The sequence below is a fragment of the Trichoderma camerunense genome, assembly GCF_050948025.1.
Source record: "Trichoderma camerunense strain CBS 138272 chromosome Unknown V8C40scaffold_1, whole genome shotgun sequence".
NCBI classification, from domain to species: domain Eukaryota; kingdom Fungi; phylum Ascomycota; class Sordariomycetes; order Hypocreales; family Hypocreaceae; genus Trichoderma; species Trichoderma camerunense.
Window position 1 is genome coordinate 1,475,933 of NW_028145369.1, and position 15,020 is coordinate 1,490,952.

Genomic DNA, 15,020 nt, shown 5'->3' on the forward strand with positions numbered 1-15,020 from the left:
TGCTCTGCACTTGATTTTCTGACCTCGGAGCTTAAGGGCACACCATCGCCATCATGAAGCTTCAAGTCCGTCTTGTGTTGTTACCAGTCCTGGTTAATGGCGCCAAAGTCAACTCTCCTGGCAGCAGTACTTCAGACCTTTTGACTCGAACTATCAATGCCCTCGGGGGTCTCCAGGCTTTGAACGATATCAAAGGACTGACTTTGCAATCTTCGTGAGTATTCTCCATATTAAAGCATAAATGTTTATCAATGGGGTAAACCTGCTAAGCCAATGCCCATAGTGATTATAGAAGTACAACGCTGTCTCAAAGCTACAGTCTTGACAGTTCGGATCAGCTAATTGCAACCGGAGCGACATCAACTATCTCTTTTGACTTTTCAGACACTCTTATCACCCAGCGAATTGACCGGAACCTGACTTATGACTATTTCTGGGCTCATGCACACCGGGATGGAAAGTTGGACTACAGTCTTGTAGTCCAGACAGGTTCAAATGGTTCGGCTTGCTTCAACGTCGGTGGCAGCGTAGATGATCCATCGGTACCTTTCGGCTACGCTGACAGTTACCTGACGGATTATCTCGTGCATTCTGCTCAGCAATCCGCGCTATTGGGCGTTTTGAAGCAATTCGAAGCTTCTAGCTCGCAGTTGGTCTACTCTGTCACCAGCATTGAAGCCTCCGGCGTTGATTACCCGACACTGTCACTTCCGAACGCGAATTTGGCGTTGCTTGTTCATAATGATACGGGACTGCCTTACGCCATTCGATCAACGGAAACTCATGAAATCTATGGTCCTTCAACTAATGACGTCGTATTCTCTAACTATGCGTCGGTGTCCTTTAGCAAATCGCAGACGTTCAAATACCCTAACCGGATACAAACGATTTACAACGAAGTCTATGTCCTCGAAGACTACACGATCAGTCAAATCAGCGCCAATCCTCAGTTTCCAGATGGCTACTTCAAGGCACTACCGCCAACTCCACCTGCTGGTAGCCCCCCTGATAACGTGGCTCAACTTCCTCGTACAGATAACGAGTACCCTCGGTCAGAAGTTCACGAGTTTTACGAGACAGGGCTTTGGTTCGGACCCTTTGGCCAGCAAAACAATGTCTCTTCTGTTGTCGCGAAACCCGTGTTTCCAGGTGGAAACGTACCACAGATCGTCAATCTCTATGTGGGAACTGTGCCCGACTATGTACAGCTCCTGGTCGAATTCGAAGACGGACTTGTCATCACCGATGCCGCTCCCCATAGAAGCAAAATCATTTTGCAATGGGTTAAAGAGAATTACCCCGGCAAGAGCATTACGCACGTGGTCCCGTCGCATCATCACCGCGATCACGCAGGTGGCGTGGGAGATTACCTCGCTGCTGGGGCCAAGCTGGTAATCCCGGAAATAGCGAAAGACTATTACAAAAATGTCAACGGTGGCAAGTTTCAAACAATTACATATGACGATGAGAATCCTTTCATCAAGCAAGATAAGAATGTCCAGTTCCTATCTTTCTGGAAGAATGAGAACCCACACGCAAGTGACTGGACATGGGCTGCTGCCGCGCCGGCCTGTTCGAAGTTCAACAATTCTGAAGTCGTCGTCATCGATGCGGACATTGTGAATCCTAGACCTGGACCCGTGATGCGCTGGGATACTCCACACGCCATGCCATTTTTCGTTGATGCTGTTCATCGAGGTATTCCGCTAGAAGCGACCCTAGTTGGTGCACATGGAGGAACAGGGATAGGAATCGGCACCACGGATTCTCTAATCAACCTGGTGAACATTGCTGGATTTACGTACCCTAATTCTACTGGCACAAAGGGATGGTGTTAAGAACTATGTATATCTATACATAATTCTCTTTAGAAGCCAGCTAGCTAATTACTTATATTCGAACATTTGGTTTATAATGCTTTGTTACAATCTTTCAATAGAGAAATATAATTCACTTGGCCTAAAAGATGCAAAAGATATAGCTGTAATATTATAAGCTGATTTTTATACTTGTAATAAGATCATTGAATGGGATTTTCTTCTCATCGAGACTCTCCTCGTCCACCTCGCTAGCGCCATTGCTGTGATTTTCGTCACAAGATCGACTCTGGCTCACAGCATCATCTCCTTGGTCGGAGAGAAGTTGGAACATGTCTTCATCCCGACTCAGATGCCGACTGTGAGGTTTGTCTGTCTTCTTCTTCTCCCCTTCCTCAATTTCATCCTACCCCTCTTCTAGATCTTCGTCCGATATCAGCTGTTAGGCCGATTACATTTATTGTAAGATGAGCGTTTACATATGTTTGGCTCGTAAACTCGAGAGCGTCCAATGTTAGTTTCCTGATGACATGATGAGGGGCATCAAAGGCAGTTGAGAAAGTAGAAAAATGATCGAAAAAATGAGAATTTTTTGCGAAAGCTATATAGAGTTACATTAAAATGACTTAATTCATTGGCTCATTACTCCAGATTTACACTATCTTCACCCCTTTTGTTCCTTTGGTCTCATGGCCGACCTCCAACTCTGATGACACCAGCAGCTATCAGCTTCTGGATCTTGGATCGCACGCTGGGGTTCTTCATGTGCTCTTGGAGCGCCATGGGGTCAGACTGCGATTGTTGCAGGATAGACTGCATGACTGGATCTTGCATGATGCCCATAATCTACAAAGTCTCTTGTCAGCGAATGCTCATACAACATGATACAACTATGTGAAAAGGGTTAGAATCTCACCTCTGGGTCTTGAGCCAGCCTCTGTCTAGTTTGCTCCTCTGACTCGTTCTCTCGGGCTGAGTACATGGCTGAGAAAGCCTTCTGCTGCTGCTGCTCAATTTCGCGAGCGTTGGCACCCTTGTGGTGCTCTGCATCAACCTGCATTGCCTCGTCGCATGCATCCACGCACTCGGAGTATTTGCGCATGCCAAAGTAGGCCTGGGCCTTCCGGATATAGGCCCGGATGAAGGTGGGATCCTTCTTGATGGCCAGGTTGCAGTCATCCAGAGCACTGGGGAACTCAAAGAGCTTGACAAAGGCAGCAGCGCGGTTGCTGTATCCTCTGGGATCCTCGGGTGCTCGCTTGATCATCTCAGAGTAGGCGGCCACAGCACCAGGGAAATCCATCTCCTTGAACTTCTTGTTACCCTCCTCACGGGCTTCCTCAGCCTTGGCAGGATCGATGTATGCCTGCTTGGAAGCCTCAGTCTTTGCTCGCTCGGCAGCACGGAGCTTGTTCAAAACATCGGGAGTTCGGTGCTCGGTCAAAGATTTGTTGTAGTTTTCGACTGCCAGAGCAAGGTCTCCCTTCTTCTCATAGGCAGTGCCGATACGGGCATAACTCTTGGCAATCAGCTTGAAATCAGCATAGATGAGTCGGCCCTCGTCAATTGCCTTTTGGCAGGACTCAATACACTTGTCGTAGTCTCCCTTCTCGAAGTAAGCTGCGCCAAGGTTGTTCAGGTAGGTGATATCCTGGTAGAGCTCCCATGCCTTGCTGTAGTGCTCGATAGCCTCGTCAAACTTTCGCTTCTTGTAGTTCTCGGTGCCAAGGGCCTTCTCCTTGTCGGCCTCTTCCTTCTTCTTCTTCTTCTCTAGAGCTTCCTCGTCCAGCTCGGGTTCGGGCTCGGGCACGGGCTCCTTCTTCGGCTCGGGCTTCTTGGGTGCATCCGTCATGGGAGTATCCTTGTCATCGGACACAACATAAGACTCGCTGCCCTCGGGAGCACTGTCGCGCATTTCCATGTCAACGCCCATCAGTACACCCAGCACCTGGATCATTCTGGGATCACTGAAAAGATCCTGCGAGTTGAGAGGATTTTGCTGAACTTGCTGCAGCTTGGCCATGAATGTAGGGTCGGCAAGGAAGCCGCTCGTCTTAGGGTTGGAGGCAAGCTTCTGAATGAGTTGGGGGTCCTTGAACATGTTTCCAATTCCGCCGGTAGGATCGAGTCCGCCGCCTAAACCAAATTCTGTGTTAGCGATGGTCTAGATTCTAGTGCTACTGTGCGTATTGGTTTCCGCAATAAAACGTACCTGCTTCGGCCTGCATGGCCTTCTCAACAGAGGACAGGCCGCTCTTGAGCTGTGCGTTGTTTGGGTCATGTTTGAGACCGGCCTCGTACGCATCGTTTGCTCCGAGCAAATCTCCCTTGCCGTGAAGAGCAGCACCTTTGCGTCCCCAGCCCTTGGCCCAGTCTGGCTTGATCTCTGTCGTCTTTTCGGCGTCTTTCAGCGCATTGTCCCAGTCCTTCTTGGAGGCATAGGCGGCAGATCGGTTGGAGTAGAGGATGTGATTTTCGGGTTGAAGAGCGATGGCCTGAGTGAACTTGTCGCTGTTTGCAAGCAAAGTAAAAACGTAAATGTCAGTCTTTGGATCGGATCCCTTGAGTGTGACGACGAGGGAACGAGGGACGGAGGGGTAGGTGGGGTGATTGGCAGCGAAAACAAACAAGTTGAAACTTACATAGCCTCGTCAAAGTTCTTTTCGGCGATGGCCTTGTTGCCCAGAGCTTTGAGCTCGTCTGCGGAAGCCATGATGAATAGCAGAACCCTTTAGAAGAGACAGTAGATGCAGTGTTGAGTGATGCTTAGGAAGAAGACAAGGCGAACAAAAACTTGGAGATGATCAGCTCTGGACGAAAGAAACCAAGTCCGGTGTGGGGTCTATAAAATACACAGCAAGGTACCTTCTAGCTGCTTCGATGCGGGATCGTGCCCCACCCGTGGGCTTCCAATTCCAATAGGCCAAAGCTGGTGTGGGGCTTTTGAATGGATGTCGGATTTTGCTGTACGAGTCTCAAGGCAGAATTGTTGTTGTTGATGAGTGTCTATGCCTATCATTGGGTGAAGAGAGTGCTATTGCCTTGTAGATGAGTACAAACATATACCTTGGTGGGCATCCAAGAGTTGTACTGTTGTCCATGGCGCTGGACAATAAAGGGGAAACTCGTCTTGAGCATCTGCCATCGCTATATTTCAGCTAGCAATACAACATGTGTTGTGGTTTCGCAAGTATATAGATCTTTGATGATAGAAGAACGGAAAATAAGAGAGGAATAACCTCAAAAACAAAGTCATTGCGATGATCTACGCATCCACGCAGTCGTAACATACGGCACTAAGGTAACCCTATATCGGTGGATAAGCTGTCAAATATAGTACGCACACTCTTAGCGTCCGATTGATCAATGGGATTCGATGGAACGTAATAGGTTATCGTACTCTACCGGTATGTCAGTAAAGGCAATCGCCCATTAGACGTATGGGGCCGTGTCATGTCAGCCAACTCAAGGATGCCCGAAAAGAATGAGCTGAACATTAGCTGCGCTGGTGACATGCCGTAGGACGACTAGCATGGACAAGGCGGGAATTCGTACATCACCACGCAGATACGAGTGCTCAATGCGATTGGACAGTGATAGGAGTCTTTAAAAAGAACTGATATTTTCATGTGAAAGAAGAATTGGAGAGTCAGTGGCTTAATTCGCACTTACCTAGCAACACCTATATTCGCATCCATTGATATCTTACCTTAGTACTAAGAGGAGTGCTGTACCTTTATGGGGAGATCTATGGGTACATGTACCTGGCACTTGACTCGTTACGACAACTTTCTCGCCATCTCACTCAGACAATCACCAGCCAGCATAAAGACAAAAAATTCTCCATCCTCCGCCTGCCAACCCGCGGAATTGTCACCAGCTCCGTTCCCCCGTCGGCACGGTTTAATTGAGCTGCTCACCCGGTAGGACCCAGCGAATCGAACTCCAGGGCTATTTTTGTACGGCACACCCCGCCATCGCTAATGCACACATATCCATGCAATTGCCAGGCACGGCGACGACAGCAGCTAGTAGACGGCTAATTGACTCGACTTACCTACTAGTAGTTTTGGTGGCGCCATCGGAGCGTGCCCGGGAGATAGAGAATAAATAGGAGGCGCTGGTACGAATTCGAGAAGCTAAGAAAAAAGACGACAGGACCCTTATTCTCTCCTGTTGCTGCTCAAACTCTTCACGCGCCTCCATCGTCCTCAGTGGAGTCTCTCAGCATAGCATCAAATGGCTGACACAGAATTGCCTATTGAGGAACATGACATTGTCATCATTGGCGCAGGCCTTAGTGGCATAAACGCTGCTCACCGGCTGAAAACCGACCTTCCTCACCGGCCCTTCACCATCCTCGAGGCCCGCGACGTGATCGGTGGGACATGGAGCTTCTTCAAGTATCCAGGCATGCGCAGCGACTCATCTCTCCGGTCTTTTGGCCTTCAATGGCACCCCTGGAAGCACTCTCACAAGGTCGCCACGGCCGCTGAGATTTGCGAATACCTCGAGGATGCTGCCAAGACAGACGGATCCTACAACAAGATTCAGTTGGGACACCGGGTTGTGCAAAGTGACTGGAGCACCGAAGAGCAGAGATGGACCCTAGAGATTGATATCCATGGCTCCAAAAAGCTGATCAAGGCCAACTTTCTCTTCACTTGCATTGGGTACTACTCATATGAAAAGGCATTGGATAGCCCCGTGCCCGGTATCGAGAACTTTGAAGGAGCAGTCGTCCACCCGCAGTGGTGGCCAGAGAACCTCGACTACAACGACAAGCGCGTCATAATTATCGGCAGCGGAGCAACTGCCATTACGCTGCTGCCAGAGATGGCTGACAAGTCAAAGTCTCTCACGATGCTTCAGCGGACACCATCGTATGTTGTTTCCATGAAGAGAAGCTCAGACCTCGAGAAGTTTCTGTCGTCGTGGTTGTCCTTGGCTTGGGTTCACTGGATTGGCCGATTCATCGACGTGTGGTTCGAAGTTTTCATCTCCGAACTCTGCCTGTCATTTCCCCGTTTGGGACGCTTTCTCATCACCCAGGATCTGGACAAGAAATTGCCAAAGAAAGTTGATGCTTCAATTCACTTTAATCCCACTTATGGCCCGTTTGAGCAACGGCTGTGCCTAACTCCAGATGACGAGTTCTTCAACGCCTTGCATCGCGACAACGTCGAGATTGTAACGGATGTGATTGAGACCGCTGAGAAGGATGGTATCGTGCTCAAATCTGGACGCAAGCTGCCAGCGGACGTGATTGTGACGGCCACTGGTCTGCACATACAGGTCCTTAGCGGAATGAAGCCTCGAGTTGACGGCAAGGAAATCGACATCGGACAGCAGTATGCGTGGAGAGGCTGCTTAATCGAGGGTATACCCAACCTGGCATCCGTTTTCGGCTATGTGACCACGACGTGGACTCCCGGCGCCGATTCTATGACGAAGCTGGCCATTAAAGTAGTAAAGCAGATGGAGGCGGACAACGCGTCAAGCGTCGTCCCAGTCATTGAGAGGACAGAGGGAATGCCGCGAATGCTGAGTACGAATGCAAAGAGTTCCTATTTCGTCAAGGCCGCAGACCGAATCCCGAAAGTGACGGGCAAGGGCCCATTTTATGGACGTCTGAATCTGGTTGTTGATTTATGGGCGTTATGGTTTGGGAGCATGCGAGATGGATTGGTGTATACCAAGAGGGAAGCCAAGAAGACCACATAATAGATGACAGGGTTACTGCATGTAGACTGCGATAGGTAGCACACATTTGTTTGATGCTTGAAATAATCATTAAGTTTCTGGTCTGGCTGAGGCCTGTCAACTGCGAGTGTCACTTTGGGGTTGAATAGGTCGCCATGTCTCAGCCCCAGATGAAAATTTTCTTTCCGAGTGTCCCCAGCCTGTGTCACTAGCGACCGACCATTACCATGGATGTACACATATGGAATATTTACTAATAGGGTACCTAGGTAGGCATTTACTTAGAGCGCGCCGGCCCGCATCATCGGGATTATTGTTTGTGTCCACTGCATCTATTCTCTCGGGATAGACTAGGGATAACACCACTGCATATATACTGGTGTTTTACTCTGTGAACTTCTTTGTCATTTTCCGATTCTGTGATTTGCTTTTGTCTCCTTGCAATCCCTCGCTGCCAAGATGCATGTAATCGAATTCCTCGGATGTAAGCTGTCGTGGCCGGCGCGTGATTGAAGGCCTCCCAATTGATTGTAGGCCTCCCGACCAATTGAATGTGTGACAGTCCTCATGTTTCTGCTAACACAGAGTACATGTAACTGCTCGCAAGCAGCACATTCCATCGTGGCATAACGTCATAATTGAAGTCACTTGCTAGGCGGGAGTACTTTCAATTTCAGCCCAAGGTGGTTGACTGTACATATATATCGGGTAGCCATGGGTCACGAGAAGGATGGCTTCTTCCTCCTCTTCAACTAGACCATTGCATCCTCGTCACACCAGAACAACATACACACTGTGAACGAATCCATTCTCCCACTAGCTGAGCTATCACATCAACGATAACGACAGCAATAACAAAATGCAGGTCGTCAAAGTCCTCGCCATCTTGACTCTGGCAGCAACCTCAAATGCCGGACCCGTCGCTTATGGTATCTGCCAAGCTGGGTGTGCAACCGTCGTTGCGGCTTGCTACGCGGCCGGAGGTGCCACTTGGGGAGCAACCGCAGGCGCTACAGCTGGTCCAACAATTGTAGCTTGCAACTCGGCTTTTGGATCATGCCAGGCAGCCTGCTGGGCCGCTGCTACGTTCCCTTGCCCTTAAGCCCCGCTATGAGTAGGCCAACTACTGTCTCTGAATGTCGTGTGCTCGAAGCTAACCTGGGTTTTATACGCCTACAGGCATCTTTACTAAGTGAAGCTTGGCTGGGTTTGTACATTTGATTCTGGGGGTTGCGTGGGGGAAATTGGACGCATGGATCATGGTGTTTTGCCATTGCTATCGGGGAGAAAAGAGATATTTAGGGAGAATCTTCGTATCAACACAAAAGTAAGAATTCATTCTGCACCTTGAATCTCATGACCCGTATTCCTCTTCGCCAGCTTGCATCAAGACAGATGTAGGAAATGCATTCCATCCATTGATTAGTCCATCAATCCATCTCCAGTTAATCCCCATCCAGCACACCTACGCATGGACGACTTATTATAGCACCATTAGCGCCGTCCCAGTGGCTCCTGATCCTTGGCCCGGCCCTCCCCGTCCCGCTGGCGACCCAAATAACTGGAGCTGCCCCTCCTGGAAGCTGGATCCGAGGGCCGGGTTGATGATTTTATCGCACTTGCACCAGCCAGCTGTCATATGCTAATGTAGGTAGGTATGTAATTAATTCTGTACCGTACATCGAGGTGGACCAACAACAGAGTCAGAGCCGTTGAAGATTCGCCATTCGGAACAATGTCCAAATCCCGACACCATGTTTCGTAATGGCCTGTTTGCAGAGGGAGGGAGGCTTGTCCCCCTCAATCCCTTTCATCCCCTTGCCCATCAATATGGGCAGTTTTTTTCAGCCGCAAATCCCGCTTTGCTATCTGGTTCACTTCCGATGCCGACTACTAGTCGTCGGATTCAATATTTCATGGGCCTCCGGGTTCACCGCAACCGGGGTCTGAAGCTAAATGCTAAGGCGTAGTGAGATGATTAAAAATGCATGCTGCTTCGAGCAAGCCAACTCTCCCTCTTCATCCCATCTTCTCTATCTCAGCCCTATCGCTTCTTATTTCAATGAGTTTGAGTATCGAACAGGTTGACTGAGCCAACGATTGCACCATCCACTCTCCCTTCCTATCTTCAGATTACAGCGCGAATCGCCCTTGTCCACAACTCCAAGAGGCCACAATGCCGCCTTTGACTATTCATTTATCTAACTTCTGTCTCATATTCTTAATCGCCTTTCTAGCCCGTCGAGTCTACTGCTGGCAACGACTTCGACACATACCCGGACCAACCATCGCTGGGTGGACAATATGGTGGCAGCTCTCGAACGCATTGTCTGGGAGATATCATGAGCGTTTAAAGAAAGTCACAGACATCTATGGTATGTACAACTACCTTTACAAGTGAAATATAATGGTTTATACTTACCCCATTTCTCACACATTTTCACAATATTAGGCTCTCTTGTGCGCATCGGTCCCAACCAGCTCCTCTCTACTGATCCCGAAGTGCTCCGTCGCATGTCCGCAGTCCGCAGCGGCTACGCCAAGGGCAAGTTCTACGCAAGCGGCAAAATTGTCCCTGGAGTAGACAATGTTGTCTCCCTACGAGACCCGGTAAAACATAGAGAGATGCGCGCCCTAATGGCTCCTGGTGTAAGTCCAACCTCTCTTCCCCCTTCTCCCCCGGCCATCAAACCTAGACTTAATTGAATACCTCCTGCAGTTCTCCGGCAAGGCAAACGAAGGCTTCAGTTTCGAAGCTGCCATGGATCGCCAACTACTCAGTTTCATTAGTCTTCTTGAGCGCAAATACCTTTCGTCCGGCTCAGAGGTGCGGCCGGTTGACATGGCTGAGAAGACGCAATTCTTCGCCCTGGACGCTATCGGCGACATCTCTCTCGGACAGCCATTTGGCTATCTTGAAAAGGATCAAGATTTGTATCAGTACAACGAGATTAACACGACTTCACTGCCCATGATGAATGTAGTCTCAGTAATGCCGGCCCTAGCGAACCTCGTCCACACGTGGCCCCTGCGATTATTGCTCCCAAAGGAAGGAGACCAAGTTGGCTTTGGTCGATTGATGCAGTAAGACAATCGAAACCAGCAAACAGAATGAATATTAAATGAGAATTGTCAGTTTCGCAAGAAGCTATGTAGAAACTCGATTAGACTCCAAGACGCCACGAGCTCACGACATGATGCAAGCTCACATCGACAACGGCATGACCAAAAACGATCTCATCCAACAAGTCTTCTTATCCATGTACGTCTCCCTCACTACTCACAATCAGTCAACAAATCCTCCAAAACCCTAGCACTAATTATCCAGCAGCATCGCGGGCTCCAACTCCTCCGCCCACGCCCTCCGCATGACTCTCCTCTCCCTCATCACCTCCCCACCAGCATACAGAGCCCTCATCGACGAAATACGCCATGCCTCGCCCACCGTCAGCTGCCCAATCACCTGGGCGCAAACCCAGTCTCTGCCTTACCTCCAAGCCGTCATCCGCGAAGGCCTCCGCATGTGGCCTCCAGTCGGCGGCCTCGGCTTCAAGACCGTGCCCCCCGAGGGTGACTACCTCAACGGCTATTTCGTCCCCGGCAGCACAGAGATTGGCCAGGGTTTTCACGGAGTCGGACGATCCAAGGCACTCTGGGGCCCGGACGCTGACATCTTTCGGCCGGAGAGGTGGCTCGTCGCTCAGGGAGACAGACTGAAAGACATGATAAACGCTGTCGACACCCATTTCGGGTACGGCAAGTACTCTTGTCTAGGGAAGCCGATTGCTCTGATGGAGTTGCACAAGGCCGTTTTTGAGGTACGTAACACTTACATGGACATGGTCGACTCTTTTTTTGAGCGCAGCCTCAAACCGCTTCAAGACGACTAACACTGCCGGTCTTCTCTCTTTCTCTGTGACAGCTCGTACGACGTTTTGACTTTTCCATCATGAACCCTGAAACTCCGATCAAAACGACTGCCTCTATATTCCTCTTTGCGTCTGACTTTTGGGTGACGCTTACCAGACGCAATCTTTGAACTAGAAGAAGCACGGTTACGAGCCTCCGTTGCGCTGTTTGAATTGTCTGTTTGTTCCACATATTCTCATCTAATAGGATACCCCAGCTCACAAGGCAAGCTTTTCCAGTATGTTTTCAGCCTGTCTCGCTGGTGGAATGAGAAACTGAGCCTTGGTTAACATCTCTGTAAAGATATAACTCTAGAATCACTGTATGTAAGTAGGAGAAGAAACATATTCATGAAATCTCGACCCAATGGTCCATCATTAAATTTATCGTCCAATCGACAGCTTGCCTAGTATCCCGCTATATATAGTATTCGTACATTGTAATTGTAATATCCTGGCTAAGAAAAGCAAATGAGAATCCATCATTCTCTGTCCTCCATATTAACCTCGTTCAGTGGAGTTGCTCCCAAGCTCTCCAATCCCCTCTCGCCAGCCAATTCAGCGCCAGCGAGTCCGCTGCCAGAGTTGGGTTTCCGTCCCAGGGCCTCCTCGTATTGCTTGCCCGTTTCGTTCAGAAATGCCTGTACTTCGGCTTCCCTTTTGATTATATCGTCTCTCTCGCGCGTGAGTTGCCCCACTGTTGCCGCCTTGAGATTAATGTTATTCTCCATCGATTTCAGCGTAGCCTGTAGCTGCAGTATGCATTCTGCAAGACTCGGCAACGGTGTTATCTTGGGCGGGACTTGTAACAGCTGCTCATTGGGGTCCTTCTTCGGCTTCTTTAGGCCATCCATTCCTGCTCGCGTCTGCGCTGTTTCGTAGGCAATTCGTCGCTCGGCATCGCTGTCTGATGAGGAGTCTGAGGTATGGCCTTCGGCTGCATTAATGAGCTCGGCCATCTTTTGACGATCCTGTTTCCGCCGCTCCTTTTCCGCGCGTTTGCCTAATGAAAGTCCACCGTCTTCAACGTAGTCGTCGAAACCCTCTCCCAAGTCCTCATCCTCAGCAATCAACCGAGTTTCGTCCTTTTTCTTTCGAGCTGATAGATAATCATCCTCATCCTCCATAGAGATGTAGTCTTTCTCCTTTGCTAATCGGGCTCTGCGCTCTTTCTTCTCGCGGATTTCAGCTTCGGTGAGGATCTGAGTGGTCTGCGGCTGACCAGCAGAAGACGGTATAGGTGAGTCTACTATCAAAGCTCCCTCTAGTTCGGATGGATCTAGATCCATTTCGTCATCGATATTCGCCTTGAGAGATGAGAGGTCGCTCGGGGTATTTGGTGTTGATGATTGAAGCTCATCGAGATACTCTCTACTGTATTTCGGCCGGTCGTCGTCATCCTGGTATGATCTGACAGGTAACGGCAGCCCTCGGGCAGCCATGCCTCGTTTGATAGTATTCTTCTCAAGTACTTTCTGCCCCATTACCGGCTTTCTTGATGAAGCAAAATCGCTGCTTGGCTCGTCATCCTGTTCCCCTGCATCGTCTCCGAACGAAATCTTTGCTTTGGGTATCTTCTTCTTCTGCTTCAATGAGCCCGCCCGATTGTTATTCGGCCGTACGACCACTGGACCGTCGTCATCTTCGTCGTTGCCCTGTGAGGTCTCCTCCTTGTCGCCTGATGCATCTTCGTCTCGTGGATTGAACGTATTTCGCAGCCCAGATTGGCGAAAGGGCTTCCGGCCTACTTTAGACCCAAATGTCGGCTTCACAGCATCTACATCTTTAGCCAAAGTCAGCCTTGTCCTCCATCAGCAAAGACATCGCCAAACAGTGTTCTGCAATTACGTACCATCTTTGACGCTTCCGCCTTCGGCCACAGTTGGCGCGTCCCCGCTGCTCTCGTCATCGTCATAATCAACTTTGATAACCCGCGCCTTTCGTTTCGCGCCAAACGAGCTCATTCTTTTCAATTTTTCTTGGTATGAGCTTGGAGTGCAAGTTGCAGGAGCGCATCTTCATCTCAATTGTTGATAACCCGAGATTCGTTATCTTATCGTCACGTGACTGGAATTTTAAGGTGGGCAAAGCTTCCTCGACCTGCGTTAGTGCTTCCAGATCGCGTCGCAAATCGACCGTCACCAAAGCCTCTATTAATTAATTGATTGCTCAAGATGGCGCCCGCCCAACCTGAGCTGAAGAAGGTGAGTTACCCGGCCCGGCTTACAATCATCAACATGATCCGAATAACCTCCTATTTCACCAAACAAAGTCGTCAATACGAAGGGTTTGCTGCTCCAATCGATCGATCATCTCAACTGACACTGGAAACTAGTATCTCGACAAGAGGCTGTTTGTCCAGCTTAACGGAAGCCGAAAGGTCATCGGTGTACTCCGCGGATACGATGTGAGAACGGCCCGGTACCAAACAGAGCAAGACGATGTGGAGAACTAACGAACACAGGTCTTCTTGAACATCGTATTGGACGAGGCGGTCGAGGAGAAAGACGGCGGCGAGAAGATTAGGCTCGGCATGGTGGTGTGTAACACCAGATTCCCTCCCTCAACACAAAACCTTTTTCCCCCTAGAACATACGCTTACTTCAATGCGGCAGGTCATCCGTGGCAACTCCGTGGTCATGCTGGAGGCTCTGGAGAGAATCGGCGGCGACGACAGGCAGAACCGATAATTGGGGCGGCAACAAGATGGTGAATGGATGCCTGAATATGCTTGTTTGGCGTTTACGGAAACGATACGAAGAGGCGATCATGGGACTTGATACGAACGTCTATTGTTGCTAGATTTTTGGTTTATCCGAGCTCAAGAAAAAGAAAACGAAATGCACCCCCCAAGTTAGGAACCTCGCGGCTACTTGCTCTGTGAACCCCAGGCATTCGGATCATAATGGTCCATATTCTGGCCATTGTACGTTTTCTGCCACCCCTTGACGCCTCCTTTGAGGATGACGGCCACCATTTCGGTTTCCCCAATCGAATTGAGATATTCTTGGAACCACCCTGCGCACTTCGGTCCTCGACTTCCACAGCTCCCTATACGTGACTACCGTTAATCTTCACCTTGCCGAATACTCAAGACATATCGCCACAGCACTGAATGAGGCACCTACCACAGTAGAATATAACCTTCTTTACCCCAGCCTGCTTGCAAAGCTGATACACCCCCGAACGAGTATGATAGAACGACTGAGCAGGCAAATTCACAGACGTAGCAATTGTGCCGCCCTCCCAATCATTCCGGCGCACATCGACCAGCAAAAAGTCTTTCCGCGCGTGATCTCCTGCCGCCTTGGTGTGCTCAATCCACTCATAGACGTCCGAAGGCTCAATGACGGCACAGGAGACGTCAGACGCTGGAATCTCTTCGAAAGCAAGGATAGAGCTGCCTTGCTGTTCAGAAGACGCCATTCTGAAGTGTCTAGTAAAACAACTGTATGGACGAATTGATTGCTGATTGCTGATGAATGAGAAGCTCAGATTTTAGAGAACTGTGAGGAGTATGGGCGATGTTACTGGGACGAGCACGAGACCCCGCATTCTCCAACACACGATTTGTTCCATTTCGACTTTACGC

General features: G+C 49.6%; 8 protein-coding genes across 8 annotated transcripts; 5 read left to right on the top strand and 3 right to left on the bottom strand.

The window, feature by feature from the left end:
- Positions 1-53: 53 nt before the first annotated feature.
- V8C40DRAFT_272089 (uncharacterized protein) lies at positions 54-1,838 on the top strand (the record flags this gene model as incomplete). The annotated part of the gene is made up of 2 exons (XM_083220318.1): positions 54-214; positions 284-1,838. The coding sequence occupies 2 exons, from the start codon at positions 54-56 to the stop codon at positions 1,836-1,838; spliced, it is 1,716 nt and encodes a 571-aa protein (XP_083079084.1).
- A 549-nt stretch (positions 1,839-2,387) lies between these two features.
- Positions 2,388-4,620, bottom strand: V8C40DRAFT_229875 (Hsp90 cochaperone STI1). Its single transcript, XM_083212576.1, has 4 exons — positions 4,460-4,620; positions 4,030-4,328; positions 2,734-3,953; positions 2,388-2,663 (listed from the first exon to the last, which is right to left on the bottom strand). Exons 1-4 carry the CDS (start codon positions 4,528-4,530, stop codon positions 2,505-2,507), a joined length of 1,749 nt encoding a protein of 582 aa, XP_083079085.1. The 5' UTR covers positions 4,531-4,620; the 3' UTR covers positions 2,388-2,504.
- Positions 4,621-5,871: 1,251 nt separating this feature from the next.
- Positions 5,872-7,844, top strand: V8C40DRAFT_229877 (uncharacterized protein). The gene has a single exon (XM_083212577.1). It carries the CDS (start codon positions 6,057-6,059, stop codon positions 7,539-7,541), a length of 1,485 nt encoding a protein of 494 aa, XP_083079086.1. The 5' UTR covers positions 5,872-6,056; the 3' UTR covers positions 7,542-7,844.
- A 435-nt stretch (positions 7,845-8,279) lies between these two features.
- Positions 8,280-8,841, top strand: V8C40DRAFT_229878 (uncharacterized protein). The gene is made up of 2 exons (XM_083212578.1): positions 8,280-8,628; positions 8,694-8,841. The coding sequence occupies exon 1, from the start codon at positions 8,380-8,382 to the stop codon at positions 8,620-8,622; it is 243 nt and encodes an 80-aa protein (XP_083079087.1). The 5' UTR covers positions 8,280-8,379; the 3' UTR covers positions 8,623-8,628; positions 8,694-8,841.
- A 445-nt stretch (positions 8,842-9,286) lies between these two features.
- Positions 9,287-11,802, top strand: V8C40DRAFT_229880 (cytochrome P450). The gene is made up of 7 exons (XM_083212579.1): positions 9,287-9,895; positions 9,973-10,169; positions 10,240-10,604; positions 10,657-10,782; positions 10,852-11,338; positions 11,443-11,667; positions 11,733-11,802. The coding sequence occupies exons 1-6, from the start codon at positions 9,697-9,699 to the stop codon at positions 11,557-11,559; spliced, it is 1,491 nt and encodes a 496-aa protein (XP_083079088.1). The 5' UTR covers positions 9,287-9,696; the 3' UTR covers positions 11,560-11,667; positions 11,733-11,802.
- V8C40DRAFT_229881 (nineteen complex-related protein 2-domain-containing protein) lies at positions 11,777-13,418 on the bottom strand. The gene is made up of 2 exons (XM_083212580.1): positions 13,281-13,418; positions 11,777-13,211 (listed from the first exon to the last, which is right to left on the bottom strand). The coding sequence occupies exons 1-2, from the start codon at positions 13,390-13,392 to the stop codon at positions 11,911-11,913; spliced, it is 1,413 nt and encodes a 470-aa protein (XP_083079089.1). The 5' UTR covers positions 13,393-13,418; the 3' UTR covers positions 11,777-11,910.
- A 147-nt stretch (positions 13,419-13,565) lies between these two features.
- V8C40DRAFT_229887 (uncharacterized protein) lies at positions 13,566-14,345 on the top strand. Its single transcript, XM_083212581.1, has 4 exons — positions 13,566-13,632; positions 13,764-13,835; positions 13,893-13,967; positions 14,044-14,345. The coding sequence occupies exons 1-4, from the start codon at positions 13,603-13,605 to the stop codon at positions 14,116-14,118; spliced, it is 252 nt and encodes an 83-aa protein (XP_083079090.1). The 5' UTR covers positions 13,566-13,602; the 3' UTR covers positions 14,119-14,345.
- V8C40DRAFT_229889 (uncharacterized protein) lies at positions 14,204-14,942 on the bottom strand. Its single transcript, XM_083212582.1, has 2 exons — positions 14,557-14,942; positions 14,204-14,479 (listed from the first exon to the last, which is right to left on the bottom strand). Exons 1-2 carry the CDS (start codon positions 14,852-14,854, stop codon positions 14,298-14,300), a joined length of 480 nt encoding a protein of 159 aa, XP_083079091.1. The 5' UTR covers positions 14,855-14,942; the 3' UTR covers positions 14,204-14,297.
- Between the last annotated feature and the right edge of the window lie 78 nt (positions 14,943-15,020).

Excerpts from the sequence above, each read along its gene's own strand:
- V8C40DRAFT_229875 (XM_083212576.1), bottom strand. The coding sequence starts at position 4,530 with ATGGCTTCCGCAGACGAGCTCAAAGCTCTGGGCAACAAGGCCATCGCC. Across the intron at positions 4,329-4,459 it reads AAGAACTTTGACGAGGCTAT|CGACAAGTTCACTCAGGCCA; the intron begins GTAAGTTTCAAC and ends GCTTGCAAACAG. Across the intron at positions 2,664-2,733 it reads GGCTGGCTCAAGACCCAGAG|ATTATGGGCATCATGCAAGA; the intron begins GTGAGATTCTAA and ends GAGACTTTGTAG.
- V8C40DRAFT_229877 (XM_083212577.1), top strand. The coding sequence starts at position 6,057 with ATGGCTGACACAGAATTGCCTATTGAGGAACATGACATTGTCATCATT.
- V8C40DRAFT_229878 (XM_083212578.1), top strand. The coding sequence starts at position 8,380 with ATGCAGGTCGTCAAAGTCCTCGCCATCTTGACTCTGGCAGCAACCTCA.
- V8C40DRAFT_229880 (XM_083212579.1), top strand. The coding sequence starts at position 9,697 with ATGCCGCCTTTGACTATTCATTTATCTAACTTCTGTCTCATATTCTTA. Across the intron at positions 9,896-9,972 it reads GAAAGTCACAGACATCTATG|GCTCTCTTGTGCGCATCGGT; the intron begins GTATGTACAACT and ends TCACAATATTAG. Across the intron at positions 10,783-10,851 it reads CAACAAGTCTTCTTATCCAT|CATCGCGGGCTCCAACTCCT; the intron begins GTACGTCTCCCT and ends ATTATCCAGCAG.
- V8C40DRAFT_229881 (XM_083212580.1), bottom strand. The coding sequence starts at position 13,392 with ATGAGCTCGTTTGGCGCGAAACGAAAGGCGCGGGTTATCAAAGTTGAT. Across the intron at positions 13,212-13,280 it reads AGGCGGAAGCGTCAAAGATG|ATGTAGATGCTGTGAAGCCG; the intron begins GTACGTAATTGC and ends CTTTGGCTAAAG.
- V8C40DRAFT_229887 (XM_083212581.1), top strand. The coding sequence starts at position 13,603 with ATGGCGCCCGCCCAACCTGAGCTGAAGAAG. Across the intron at positions 13,633-13,763 it reads CCCAACCTGAGCTGAAGAAG|TATCTCGACAAGAGGCTGTT; the intron begins GTGAGTTACCCG and ends ACTGGAAACTAG. Across the intron at positions 13,836-13,892 it reads GTGTACTCCGCGGATACGAT|GTCTTCTTGAACATCGTATT; the intron begins GTGAGAACGGCC and ends TAACGAACACAG.
- V8C40DRAFT_229889 (XM_083212582.1), bottom strand. The coding sequence starts at position 14,854 with ATGGCGTCTTCTGAACAGCAAGGCAGCTCTATCCTTGCTTTCGAAGAG. Across the intron at positions 14,480-14,556 it reads GAAGGTTATATTCTACTGTG|GGAGCTGTGGAAGTCGAGGA; the intron begins GTAGGTGCCTCA and ends AGTCACGTATAG.